We start from the raw sequence: 14581 nt of genomic DNA on the forward strand, positions 1-14581 counted from the left end.
TCTTTGTGCCCCCTTTCCCTGTTAATGCCCTACCTGGCCCCCTGGACAAACGTTGCTAGACCCGCCCCTGCACAGTTACCAGCTGTCAGCTACTTAGAAAAGGATCCTGGTGTTATTTGTTTCTCAGAAACAGTTCATAACTTCCCTTCAACTCATTCATGTCACCTAAAAGGTAAATCTGTTTCTCCATCACCTGTTCAGCTCTGATGATCCAGTAAGGACATCTCCTGGTTGCATCTTCATGTTTCCCTCTCACCACATATCCAAACCGACATCATGACCAGCAGCTTTTACAGCTGTGGCTCCAGCAAACATCAGTTGATACTAGAAATTAATATCAAATAAATTCTAACAACAGCTGATCAAGCTTTTCATAACTTCTTACCTGAAATTCAGTTCACCTGACACTCGGACTGGTGGCCGCCTCGGGTCTGTCCTCCTCCTGCCTCCCCTTTCTCTCATCCACCTACTGGCCTCCACCACTTGCTAATGTTACTGAATCTGTGGAAGCTCCACGATAGCCACCACCAAACAACTGAGTTATTTTTACACATCTCCCAGCATCTGGCCAATCCACCACCTTTCAGTGTTTATACCGTTACGGAAAAACAAACAAAGATCGGCCCATAAAAACGAAAAATCACATCGGCCCACCGGGCAAATGCCAGGCATGCCCGATGGCCAGTCCAGCTATGTTGCCTCGCAGCAAAAAGGTCTTGGGTATAAATCTGTAATCTGGCCAAGTTTGCAGTGGGTTCTCTCTGGGTACTCTGGTTTCCTGCCACAGTTAAAAGTCACGCAGTAATTAGGATTAGGTTAATTGTCGTTTCTAAAATATCTGTGAACATGAGTGCAGATGGTTGTTTGTTTCTCTGTGATAGACTGGTGACCTGTCCAGTACTCTGACTGTCACCCTATCACATCTGGGATAGGCCCCAACCTCCCTGCAACCCTGGTAAAGATAAGAGGATGGATGGAGTGGAAGTTATGATAAATGCCTTAACATTTTATGTTAGCCAGACCCTAGACTGTTGAACACTCCAAAAAAATAACTCATTTAATGAACTTAAAATAATCATGGAAAGGATTTGCACATTAATAAATGGCTTTCTATTACGATTAAGCATTTTTGTCACACTAACGTAATTTGCATGGGTTGGATCAACTCAATTAAATTAAGTTGGACTCAAATGTAGTGAAACAGTTGATTCATCATTAATTAATCAAGTGCATTAAGTTGGAATAACAGAATTGCATAATGCTAAAATAAAGCAATTTTAATTATGTGGAAATTCTTTCCATGATTTTTTTATGTTCATTCAAAGAGTTATTTTTTTGAGTGTGCTCGCCCAATTTAAGTCTAATGCTCCATCGCTGTATTTGGCTCTTTGTCATTTTCCTTTTGATATTTCTGACACCGGATTTGTCACGTGGTGTGTGAAATTATTCTCCTGTAGGAGGTTTGTTCTATTGAGGAGCGCCTTTAGTTAGTAAATGTCAAAGTCACATCCATCTGAATCCCAAAACCCACAATTTCTCAGCAGCACAGTGTCATTGTGAATGTAGAAGGAAGCACTTTGTACCCTCTTGCTGGTGAGCCACGCTTTGCTTATTATATGCCATGGATGTTTCCATGCTTCCAAAAAGGCAATTAAGACATGTAACAATTTTGCATGTTATGGCTTATTACCAACAGCTGCCACAAAAAACTGTGTCTGTATTATATCCGTGTAAAAACCAGCTAAACACCTAAACATCACATGCAACTTTCCCCACAAAAATCTTGCTCTTGTTGTTTCCTGGACCCTTTAAATCATGTTCAGGCCCACAAAACGCCCCACAAAGGACAAAAAGCAAACAGTGGGAATGCACTTGTATTGAAATAAGCACTGCTCTTCACAAGAGCTGCATAAATACACTTACCTGCACCCTTTTCTAATCATATGACAATCACTTACATTTATGGCCAATGCTGTCTCTTTATCTTAAAGCGTCTGTTCACTATGCACTTAGTAGCGGCTCAAGGGCCTGAGAGAAGAGCATTAAAAGGATCAATATCAAATCAATAAATGGTTAATGGTTCTCGTGTGTAAGTTTATGCTTCTCAGTGTGCAAATGTTCTACCTAAAAGTGCAAATATGCCCAGAAAAGTGTCTAGCAAGGTTTCTGATTGTAACAAAAGGGGGGGGGGGGGGGATGCAAACCAGACTGCTGATACATGATCGATTGCAAATAACTGTTAAATACGAGGTTATATTTGTAAATCATAGAGCATAATGCACAAAACACGCTGTAGAAAAACCACTTATTCTAGATATGACTGACGGAATGCTTATTTTCCACCCAAAGATATTTTTCTGCTGTGAACCATGCCTTAAAATTCTGCGGTCGGAAACACAGACGCTCAAAGATCAGCCGCATGACTCTGCACTGGTGCTGCGCGCTTTGCCTGACCCTGGAGCCACCGCAGAGGGGCCCTTCTGCCTTAAAACAGGCAGTCTGCGCCTTTTAGGTGACGGGGGACTGTGTAATATGAGTCGGGATGAAAACTGCGCGCTGAATCCGGCTGCCAGTCCAGATGCTGTTCGCTGGAGAGAGAGAGGAGGTGCATGATGGATCCCGTCCCACTGCTGCTCATCATCGTCACATCTCTGCCAATTTGCTCGGCAGTCTACACTGGGCCCCTGCAGCCCGAGATCTCCAATGGCACTTTCCATCACTTCTTCGTCCCGGATGGAGATTACGAGGAGACAGAAGATCCCGAGAAGTGCCAGATGCTGTTTAAATTTTCAGACGTGTATCCATGCGCGGCCTTAGAGGACAGTGACTCTGTAGTGAGGGAGGACTTCGTCCTCACGAAGCTGCAGGCGGAGGACTCGGCGCGCCTGCTCGAGGGCATCGGCCGGACTGTGGCCCAGGATCTGGACGGAGAGGACAGCTACGGAAAGTTCCTCCGGCGGGAGATCTCCCAGATCGGCGAGGCTTTTTCAAACGTGGACAAGTCCCTGGTGGAGCTGGAGGTGAAGTTTAAACAAAGTCAAGAGACTGAGCTAAGGGAAGAGCAACAGCTGAACGGGCATGTGGTGAAGCAAGTGGGTGACGTTAGGGACGCACTGAAGGAAACCACCGACATCTCGCTGGGCCTGAAAGATAAACATGAGCTGCTGTCTCTCATCATTCGCAGTCACGGTACCAGGCTGAGCAACCTAAAGACTGAGTATCTTAATGCTGGTTCTTAGTGGGGCTGTGGGAGCTTTAAGTGTGTGTTTGTGTATGTGTGTATGAAAGAGAGAGCGAGAGACTGAGGAAAAAGAAAGAGCGAGGACGCTCCAGTTCATTAACCAACTGGAAAGTTTATTGTGGCTTATGAATATCCTTCTTAAGCATTTGAACTTCTCTGACCTTTGGTTGTTCCCATTCCTTGGAGCTGTGTCACTGAAGGAGCTCTAACAGAAATATTAGCACATTCCTCTGAATCAGGAGGGAACAAAGAAATGTGGACATAAGTTATGTCTGCAAGGAACCCTCAGTGCCACCCCAGAGGAGAAATCTTATCCAGAAGAGAGAGTGTGAAAACAACCCCCCCCCTCCCCCAACATGGATTTATTGTCAGTAAAATATGTAACTCTGTATGATTTTAACTATGCTGTTCACGCTGTTAGGTTGTCATAACTGATCAAATAAATATTAAATATCTGATATTTCTCCCTTTCTTTCAAGCAAGACAAAATGTTCTTCATTCTTCTCACCACATCAGGACTTTCAGGTATTTTCTTTTTCAATGTGAGACGTCTCCCATCCTTTAAAATTTGCGATGTGCAATAAGAACTCGAAATCTTTGAAATTGTAATTTTTTTCACTTTCATCACTTTCATGTGACCCTCCTCCTCCCTCATGTCTTGACATCACCGTGTTTGCTGTTGGCACTACAAGTGGCAGGCTCGACTGTCCCTTCAAGTGGCCGTGGTTAATTGGCGTCTGAAGTCTGTCACTGCCTCCCACTTCCATCTGGAAGTAATCTGCTCGAGTATGAAATATGCTTCTTCAAAGGCCGTCACTGTCATCATTATCTAGTCTTTTGTCTGTCATAATCCACGCAGTTCGAGGTTGACATGAGATGTTACTGTGTTTAAACTCTGAGCTGTTTTGGATTATGTCATTTTTACTAAAAATAGGCTTTTAACTGGCAAGTTGTTTATATGCCTATAAAAAAAGCCCTGTTTTGCTCTTGAGTTTATTTCAGAGACACTGTTTATGGATGGAAAATTGTTTTGAATTTCCAAAATAAGCATTAACCCTGGCTAACAGGGTCACACATAAACACATCTGTTAGGCAGTCTTCATTTGAAGTGCCTTGGATTTAATATCACAAATGCCTTTGGTGGTAATCTCTGTATTTTCTTTCTCTGACTACCGTAAAATGTTCTTATTCCAGCCAACGTCTGCAACAACCACAAAGTAACAGCTACAAGCATGCCCACTTTTTTTCTTTCTTACTTTTTTTTGTTAACAGATATGATGTCTATGCAGATGTGAGTGAGCCAGATGGGCTGCAATGGGCGCAACTGGGTGTGATTTCCTCTGTCTGGTTTTCCTCACAGTCCAGCTTCCCCTGAGGGACCCCTTTTTAAAAAAACAGCTCTTTCTTTCTTAGCACAGTGCAGACCAGCACAGCAAAAACCCAGAGCTGCAGGAGCTCCTGAGAAACCCTATATGTCTATACAGCTCTTAATTTCCAGGGGCACAGTACAGGGCTCCAAGATTTGATTAAAATATTTGGACAAAATTTCCACTGTGTTAGTAAAAGTGGAGCTATTCGCAAAACCTCTCATAAGCAACCTGCCCATCATAGTTAATTTGTCTTTTTTGGCTCTGATATAAATCCACCTATAGGAAAATATTTTTTTCCCGCAAGATTAGATTCAGATCCACGCTGCTTAGAGGCACGACTGCCCGAGCGTTAAGCATGCTGTTGAAGAATTTATTCTCCTTAAGAAAAAGAAAGAAAGGTCAAGAATGCAGACCACAGTCGACCTGAAACTACTCTGACCCGAAAATGACAGGCCTCTGGGGTGCTATTGTTAGAAAGGAGAGATTTGTTAAGTGCTCCATCTGCTACTAGTCTTACCGTTATTATTACTGCAATGAAACGACTGATCGTTTTAATATGATTCAACTGCATCTGACGCTCTTTTAAGGAGCTCTTGTTCAATAAAAATAGAGATACTGTTTAACTTCTCAAGTTTTTTAACACATCTCAGTGGACCAGCTCCATGACAACAGAGAAATTTCCCACTGAGCAAAGTCTGCCTTCTGCTAAAGACCATGAAAGCTCTTGAAAGAGCAGGAAAGTGAACCTTGAGATAAGACTTTTTTTCAGATTGCTATGTTGAAGGCCAACCCCCCCCCCTTTCACATACTCAGGAGCAGAATTAATTTACATCCTTAACAAATGTTGCTGATGTAACAAGACAACATAACTAAGTCAAAGACGAAAAGAAGTGAGAGCTTTAACTTCAGTAAAAAAGAAACACTTATACCAGTGTGGTATGCAGGGATGTAAGCAAAAATCCTACATTTAAAATTAATTTTAGTATAGGAAGTATTGTTAAAGAAAACAAAATGCAGAATAGCCCATTCGGAAGGGACGGATGACCTCTTTCACTGCTTAATTGCAATGAAAAAGCATTACTTTGCTGTAAGTGGAAAAGTTGATTCCTTACTCTATAGTAGCTGGTGATCAACTATAACTATTTATGTATATCAGTCTGTCTTATTTTTTTATATTTGTAAAGTCATTACTTAATTGATGAGAAATGGAAAGTACAATATTTTTTTCAAAAATATATTTTAGTATAAACCAGAATAAAATACCAACATTTAAGTACAATGGCCTTCAAACTGTACTTTAGTAAATAGTCCTTGCTACTTTCAGCATCCAGGCCTATGGAAAACTAAGTACACTCTTACTGCTTCCACTGAAATTCAAAGAGTAAGGCACAGTGAGGTGCTACTAATTACTTGATTACACTTGATTAATTAATCATCTGTATGTGTGAGCACCCTTGTAAAACCAGATGTTTTGGCAGTTTGATGTCTGCAGCATTCAGGTGGGTGTTAATGGAATACCAAGAACTGTTCCTGCCCATCAATTTGAGATGAGTTATGAGGCCATTTCCAAACAATTTGAAGTTCATCATTGTGCAGTGAGGAAGATTATTCACACGTGGAAAGCTTTCAAGACACTTCAAGCTCAGACTGTGCAATGCTCGGAGAAACTGCCAAAAACAAAACAAGAGGTACATCTCAGACTCTGCAGGCCTCAGTTAGCATGTTAAATGTAAAAGTTCATGAATATCACAATCAGGAAAACAAATGTGGTTTGTTTGGAATGGTTGCCAGGAGAAAGCCTCTTCTCTCTGAAAAAAACATGACGGCACAGCTTTGGATTGCAAAACTGCATCTGAACAAAACAAAAGGCTTCTGGAACAATTTCCTTTGGACAGACAGGACCAAAGTGGAGATGCTTGGCCATAATACACAGCACTCATCCTGGAGCGAACACTTAATACTAACTGTCAAGCACGGTGGTGGAAAAGTGATGATTTAGGCTTGTTTTGCAGTCATGAGTCGACAATGAACTCTTCTGTATAGTCAAATGTGAAGCCATCTGTCTGACAGTTAAAGCTTGGTGTAAAACTGCATTATGTAACAGGTCGATGGTCCCAAACGCAGCAGCAAATCTTCAACAGAATGGCTGAACAAATATGTTGCAATGGCCCAAAGTCCAGACCTGTTTGAAATGCTGTGATAGGACCTTAAGAGAGCTGTGCATAAATGAGTCCCTCAGTGAACTGAAGCCACGCTGTAAAGAAAAGTTGGCTACAAGCTACTGAATCATGGGCTGCATTTAGCTTTTCTTTTCACAAGACTCCACAGAGTCCCATTTGACCTTATATAGAGAAAAGCATACACGCTTTTTACTCCACTTATCTGACATGGTATTAGTCACTGTTGGGGTTGGGGTTTTTAATGCAAAGCATACTTAAAGTTCAAGCAATTGAATGCACTTTGGCCAACAAGCCATGGGTATGTAGCATAATTAGACCACCTACAGCACCGGATGACTTTTTAATGATGTGGGCACATGTAGGACATGTATGATTCCTCCTCATTAACCACACAGTCCTTTGTATCATTGATACCAGACACTGTAACACTGCAAAACAAACCAGTCTTCACAATTCGTTTGAACAGTTAGATACATTTACAACAGAGGACTACTGTTTGTTTACATGAAAAATGTTTTCATGTTTCCAGGGGCTGTTAACGGAATAAAAAGGAGCTCTTTGCAATGAATTAACGGTCCACTAAGAGAGTCTGTGCATCCTCTGGCAAATGATTTTATCACTGAATATATTTTGTTCATTTATGATGGAGAGTGTCTGTTTACTTAAATCTCCAGTGACTTAAGTAAACAAACACTGTGCCTAATCAACAACAGGGATTTATTTGAAGACTGCAGATGAAGATTGCCACAATCTGAGCAACAGAATAGCACCGATGAGCAGCAAAAGTTCAGGAAATGAGTGAAGCCAATATTTGAATTAGCTGTCAGAACGATTAATTTTTTTCTTAAAACTAGTACGCATGAAAAAAAAAACACCTTGAAAAATTATCAGCAACATCAGTGTGTTAATCTGTGAATTGTCAGCATGTTGTGATCCGAGAGCTTTGGCTGAAGTTGTCCGGACATTCCTCATTTTATGTGGCCCTGCTGTTTATAAACATAGATTGAATTTCCACTGAAGCGTGCAGGCGGAAAAAAAATTACTTCACTTTCATGTTCTATTAAATTTGGACTGATTTATTTCTGTCAGTTTTGTCACTCAGTTTTGGTCACTGATGCACATTTTGGCCACTGACATTTGCACATTTAAGCATTTAGAAGTGGTTGCATAAAACGGTGGCCTGCAAGCAGCTCCAACACCAAGAGAAATAAATTCAGCTGCAGTTTTAAAACAATGCTGTAAACGCCTTGACTCGGTTAGCAGGCCTCTTCTGCCTGCTGGCATAACAGTGAACACATGTTAAGACATAAGACAACCACAAAGGTTTTTTTTGCTTTTGTTTCTTTTTATATGATGTCTGTTCAGTGCATTACATGAGGGGGGAGGGAAAAAAATACTTTTGCATGGCTCTTTTATTTTTCAAAAATATTCCGACAGGGGTAAGACCTCAAGAACAACAAAACACTTCCCTCAAACACAGTTTGGTCTAATGCTCATTATTTTTTTTCCTTGAATAAACACAAATGCATCTGCATACATACAATTCATAAAGTACATGTACATATCTTGTTTTGAATGGGTACATAATGATACACAGTTGCCCTTTGAAATGTGAATTACAAGTCCATGGTTTGATCTTCAGTTCCCATTTGAAAGTTGTGCTATTGACCTCCTGCCAGTGCATCTTTTTCTCTTTTTTATTCTGTTTTTCTTCTCAAACTAGCAGATTTTACAAGAAGAAATTGTTATATTCTCCTCTTGAAGAGCAAGCAATGACACTCAACAGTTTATTCATAAAGAGGGACAGAAGAAAAAATCAAAAAGCACCAGAGGAACTGAAACCGTCTTCAGTCAAATGTCACCTCTTTATCATTTCCCATGTGAGTGCGAGCAAGTGTCCCATGCTTTCTCTGTGCCTGGCTAAGTGAAGGCTTTCTCTTCTCTCTGAGTCCCTGGGTGAAGCTGTCTCTGGAACAGGGCTCGTCACTGTTTCACAGATGAGACAGGTGTCTGTTTGGTATGCCCGCGGCCTGTCACACACAGCCGTTCTCCTGTCTGGGCTTGTGCACCGCACTGGCCTGTGGGGGGTAGAGGGAGGGAGCGAGTGTGCACAGGAAGCCAGCCAGCAACGTGAGGCCCAGTCCACCCCACGCACAAAACATGGACCAGCCGTAACCATGACTGATGTCCTCTGGTATGCCAAACATGTAGCGCGGATAGCGGGACAGTTCAAAGTTGATTCCGGCCACACACGTGCAAAGGGAGATTATGCAGCACGTCCCTGCCAGAGAGCGAGGATGAAACAAGTCAGCAACCCGATTTGATCCCCCCGTTTTGATGCGCCACGGTTAATAAAGACCACACCGCCCCTCTGCGGTGAGTCGGGGCAGTGCTCTTTATGTAAAGAACTTCTTACCTCCCATGAGGAAGAGAAGTCCGGCGACATACTGCATCAGATCGTGGTCTTGACAGCAGCCCAGAGCGCCTATGATCCAGCCGAACATGATGATGGATATGGCCATTCCTATGAAACTGGCAGTCATCCTCTGGAGATCTGCAAAAAAAAAAAAAAAAAGGCACAGCAGAAAACACCGTGTATGTCAGGGGGCGTGCTCAGTTTTTCTACATTAATTCATCAGATTAAAAAAAGGTAACTCACGAAGCGCGTGCCACTCATCCTGCCTTATTGTCTTCGTCAGATTGATTGGCAGATTTCTGGGGAGCTCTGATGATGAGTAGTAGTATTTTATTGGTGTGCAGCGTGGAACCAATCCTGTGGATGTAAACAACACAAAAAGGATGTCTCACATTAGCACTGAGACGAGATGAAGAGGATATCACAAGGCTCGCTCCTGCCACCCCCCACCTCCCAAAAATACGCACCCAGCCCCCACTCCACCACCGCCCACCCACACCACTGTGGAGTAGCTTATTGTACGCATCCCGAGGCTTCTGTTACTACAGGCTGCCCTTTTGTGCTGGGGCGAGAGAAAAAAACAGCACGTCGATCGCATTGTAACTGTACTCCGTGCGATACTGCGTAGGCCTCGAGGGTCTTTGCGCAGCATCAGCACCTTGGATAGCGCATTCGTGCACAAAGTATTGTTACCGACAGCGCCTGTCACTCGACACAAAGCTTCCGAAACAAACACGTTACAGCACAAAAACACGAAGCCCGACACCAAACCTTTAAAGATCAAATCCTCCGTCTCCAAGTCAAACCCTTCTCTGTGGCACTTCCTCCACAGTCCGGTGACGGTGGAGTTGAAATGCCGACTGCAGAGAGACTCCATTGCCGGGGCAGGAGGCAAGAAGTGCCGCTTAGCCCGCAGCAGCATTTCGCCGCTGACACTGGAGCCCTTTCTTTCAACGTTTTTCTCCTTTGGCAGCATCCGAAGCGGAAGGTTGTTGTTGGAGATGTAAATGTAGCCGGGGTCGTTTCTTTTGTTTGAGTAATTCTTGCAGCGTTCCCGGTGCCTCCTGGCGTCAGTCTCGTACCAGTTGTCGGTGCTGATCGCCACCGCGATCAGTCCCAAAGCGCAAAAAGCCAAAAACAGACCTGCCACGGTTAAAGTCCTCATAGCAGCCATGTTCCATGCGTATCTCGCCTCTGTGCCGTGATATTTCCACGGGACAGCGGGACTCCGCTCCTGGCTGCTGCTGATGTCAGTGTCTAAGGTGGGGAGGAAATTTGGCAATACTTGGAAATCGGAAATGCTGATCAATCGGCGAAGCCCTCATTTCTCTAATTTGTCAAGCATCCCCTAAAAGAGCCATATTCGGGGGCGGAGGATAAATAGATTTGGGCCTCGATGTGCTATTTTGGTTGTCTCCTCTATGCCTCTGAACTCAGTCTAGCCTAGATACTGGCCAGTTCAACGTTTCTTTCCAGTAGATGGAGACAGAGCAAATATTTGAAAGCACGAGAAGCCCCAGACCTGCACTTTACGCACCGTGGGTCACGGTTTGCAGTCGTCATAAACACGATTTTCTGGGGTTAAACAAAATAAAGGAACCTTTGCCGTCTTTTAATAGACCATGTCTCAAGGCACCTCAGCTGATGTGTTCCGTGAAACACAAAAATGCAGACAAACAACCTGCTTTTCTCCCTGTGGTGTGCTCACAGGAAACAGTTTCATCACAGCCAGCAGACTGCCTCTGGTAAGTTTCCATTAAACAGAGGCAAAGATGTCAAAGCACAGCGTAATAATGTTTGACTCATTCGATTATTTTAAAAGAAGTCATAAAAATCCACCTCCATGCCAGAAAAAAAAAGTCAGAAGGTGGTTATAAAAATCTCAGTGTTGTATGTATAAAAACGTAGACAAGTTACAGGGACAAAGTGAGTCCAGCTCTTTCCGTCTTTTTTTCACTGGTTTCATCTCATGGTCAGAACTTCCTCAATTGAAACCATAATGCCAAACAAAAAGAGGAACAAGGCTGGTCCAAACTTCACTTTTGGTTTCGACTGCTGCCTGCAGTAGCGATTAAAAAATTCCTGTGTGAATAAACCATACTCATTGTAATTGAGAGTTAGAATCTCATAAAGCCTGCTTTCCTCTTCAATTATGATGTGTTAAATGAAATAAGTGTTGCATTATCTTTAAGTTTAATCATGTTAGGAATGAGTGCAAAGATTAGAGTTAATGTCTCTCTAATCACATCAGTTGAACTGATGAGAGAGAAGAGTTGAAGCAGGGAAGGGCTCGTCATTTAATATGTGATAACCTTCTCCTCTCACTGCGTCTTCTTTAAGGGTGTGAATGTTTTCACAGACATGTGGAGATGTTTTGCACTCAGAGTGTGCTATAACACACAAAAAAAGCACACTGGGCTTTAGACTTTTAATGCATGCATGTAAACATGGTGTATGGCCATCAGGAACTAACTCACCATATGAACCTAGCAACTGGATATGAATGCAGACTGTATATGTTCCAGCTTATTTCTCACTTTCAGTTCCCATTTGCGTGCTGCAGTCAGTGCCTGGCGACACTCCGTATTTATCGGTGAAGCAATAAGAAAAAGTTAAAAATTACCACAAGCTTAAAGAACCAAGAAGCTCATGAAGCCTTGTTTACATGATGGATGGCTATGTTATATCATCTGTAAGTGGATCTCTTTTGATTTTTTTACCATGTATATGTCATACACCAGGAGATAAGGCTTTGATTTCAGTTTGCGACATCGTGAAGGTATTTTGTTTTCCATGTGGGTTTCTGTTAGATTGAGTTTTCAGTTACCTTTGAAGGTTATTCTAGTGACCAAAGTAGAGCTTTAAGACACTGGAGGTGGTACTTTATTTGTTATTAATGTCTGCAAAGATGATTTTTGTTTGTGTTTAAACAGGATATACTTATTTCACTGCATTTTAACCGTTAACATATGGTAAAGTCCAGTATATAATCTGCACTCCTGCTTTATTCAGCTGATTTGATTGTTTTGTCTGTTTTATGTTCTTCTAAAATCATATCTGAAAACATTTTGGAAAGACAAAGAGACTCAAACTTTTAATTTTTCAGAAACAACATCTCATATTTCCCCCCCAAAAGGCTTCAGAGGAGGTTATTGCAAATGAGGCAGAGAACTATCGACCGTCTGTGGAGCTGTACCCTTACCTCACCGGCGTGGGGGAGATTTGCGATGGTTAGTAGACTGGATTTCAGTGTTAGAAGGTGACTCATCATACGGCCATGTGCTTAAACCTCGGTCACTTTTCAGAACGTAGATGGACCTTCCAATCTGAGCGGGTCCAGGCGTCAGACTTTGAGAATCCCCTCACGGAGCTTCAGGCCGTGTCTCCCCCACAGCTGATACCACCCTACCGCTATGGCAGTGAGTCACTGTACCTCCAACTTGATCCTCCACTCGTTCCTCTGTCTGCATCACCACAAGTAAGTCCATGTATGGTAGCTTGAAAAAACACAGTTTCCATTGATGTGATTGGAATTACTGACAAGTGGCCTGACAAGTAACGAACCCCCTTCTATTAGGATACACTCACTGCCCAAGCTACTATTCTAAAGTAGAGAAATCCTTTTAAGTGTACTGCCGGGTTGTTTTTTTTTATTTGTTTTACTGTGATTGAGGTATTAACATGTAGCAGTGATGTTAGGCAGTGATGAAAAAAACATTTACTCAACTGTTACTACACTGCGTGACTCACATCAGTCTGATTGCTCATTATTTCTTCCCTGAGGGAGAATACATTTACTGGAGTCTTTAAAAAGACCTCAAACATTAAAAGAAACTCAGAAAAAAAAACAAAAAAACCCTAAAGCTTTGGTAATTATTCTCACTGTCTTGAACACAGCCATGTCTGAAGTAACAGTAAATTATTTGACTTTACTCTGATTCATTTGACATTAAAATGTTCCTCATGTAAGGGTCACGTTCACTATGAAGCCTACATAATGTCAGAAAATTGCCTATAACAATTTTCTATACTCCAAGCAGAATCACAGGCCAAGAAGACCAGACAATATTTGGTATTTTTCTACTACACACTTGTAATGAACATATTTAGTTGACAGATTAATCAACAAATGGATTAGCCATTTCACACATAACTGTGTATATAAACTGTACGTGCTCCTGACTTTCAGAATCATTCAACTGCTGCCAAGAAATGAAAACAAACTGTGCTGCTGTGAACTGAATCGGGGATTTAGAAGATTATAATGTGATTTTATCTACACAAATACAGCACATGATGTGGACAGTCTGGGATATTTCCTCTGAAATGTCATCTGCACTGTTGGGTACTGCTGAGCACTGAATTCTAATTCTGGCACGGCAACTTCCTCTTTTAACACAATGACTGAGTTTAAATGAAAATGTCAGGTGATGAATAACTGCAAAACAAAAAATGTTGCCCGGTCTGTCACTTCTGTGCATAAACATGCTTTAAATTTCCCCTAAAGATCCCATATTACACCTCACCCCTGTGCTACCAGTACCCGCCTTCGGCCTCACCTGGACAGTACTACTCAGAGGAGGACCAGAGAGGAATCAGTCCACCGCTTGAGGTATCAGAGGGCGAGGATGAATATGAAGGTCATAACCCTTCTTCCTTCAGGAGAGACACTAGTGGGTATTTTCAAACCTCTTTTTTTTTTCTTACATTCAGTCATAAACCTTGTAAACTGAATAAAATTGCTTTAGCAATTCTTATACTTTCCACTCCAGACAACAAGAAGAAAATCCGTCTGTACCAGTTCCTCCTGGACATGCTAAGAAACGGCGACATGAGTGAGAGTATCTGGTGGGTGGACCAGGACAAGGGCATCTTCCAGTTCTCCACCAAACACAAGGAAGCCCTGGCGAACCACTGGGGTATTCAGAAAGGAAACCGCAAAAAAATGACCTACCAGAAAATGGCTCGAGCTCTGAGAAACTATGGTAAAACCGGAGAGATTAAAAAAGTGAAGAAGAAGCTAACCTACCAGTTCAGTGAGAATGTGTTGAGAAACTTATATTCACGTCAGTACCCTCAATGACAAGGGAACAAACGCTGTCTTTAATCATGCTAAACTACTCAAATTTTGTCTGTAGATTTACAATTTCAGTTTGTTTTTCTACCATGTTTCCTTCCTTATTTATTTGTAATCTGTGACATTTGCTAATGTCTATATAAACAGCTTAATTTTAAACTCAAATTATGGGTGAATAAGAACAAAACTAAGAGTAAAAGATCAGTGACAGCTGCAAATAAATGTTTTAAAAATGCATATTGTAATTTTCTGAATGCTGTAAATAAATATAATGCTCTGCTATTTTTGTCAAATTAT

The 14581-nt window shown here is 41.9% G+C and overlaps 3 protein-coding genes across 3 annotated transcripts; 2 read left to right on the forward strand and 1 right to left on the reverse strand.

Annotated features, from left to right (window-relative positions):
* Positions 1 to 2603: 2603 nt before the first annotated feature.
* On the forward strand, positions 2604 to 3315 carry fibina (fin bud initiation factor a). Its single transcript, XM_085359309.1, has one exon. It carries the CDS (start codon positions 2610 to 2612, stop codon positions 3237 to 3239), a length of 630 nt encoding a protein of 209 aa, XP_085215435.1. The 5' UTR covers positions 2604 to 2609; the 3' UTR covers positions 3240 to 3315.
* A 5256-nt stretch (positions 3316 to 8571) lies between these two features.
* On the reverse strand, positions 8572 to 10614 carry tmem276a (transmembrane protein 276a). Its single transcript, XM_085359305.1, has 4 exons — positions 9979 to 10614; positions 9451 to 9564; positions 9208 to 9345; positions 8572 to 9072 (listed from the first exon to the last, which is right to left on the reverse strand). The coding sequence occupies exons 1-4, from the start codon at positions 10379 to 10381 to the stop codon at positions 8825 to 8827; spliced, it is 903 nt and encodes a 300-aa protein (XP_085215431.1). The 5' UTR covers positions 10382 to 10614; the 3' UTR covers positions 8572 to 8824.
* A 1222-nt stretch (positions 10615 to 11836) lies between these two features.
* Positions 11837 to 14290, forward strand: spi1a (Spi-1 proto-oncogene a). The gene is made up of 5 exons (XM_085359307.1): positions 11837 to 11899; positions 12314 to 12437; positions 12513 to 12685; positions 13715 to 13880; positions 13980 to 14290. Exons 1-5 carry the CDS (start codon positions 11873 to 11875, stop codon positions 14288 to 14290), a joined length of 801 nt encoding a protein of 266 aa, XP_085215433.1. The 5' UTR covers positions 11837 to 11872.
* The last annotated feature ends 291 nt before the right edge of the window (positions 14291 to 14581 follow it).

Source organism: Diplotaxodon limnothrissa, linkage group LG7 (assembly GCF_057381915.1).
Source record: "Diplotaxodon limnothrissa isolate DT_005_m linkage group LG7, D_limnothrissa_male_GT1.1, whole genome shotgun sequence".
In the NCBI taxonomy this organism is placed as follows: domain Eukaryota; kingdom Metazoa; phylum Chordata; class Actinopteri; order Cichliformes; family Cichlidae; genus Diplotaxodon; species Diplotaxodon limnothrissa.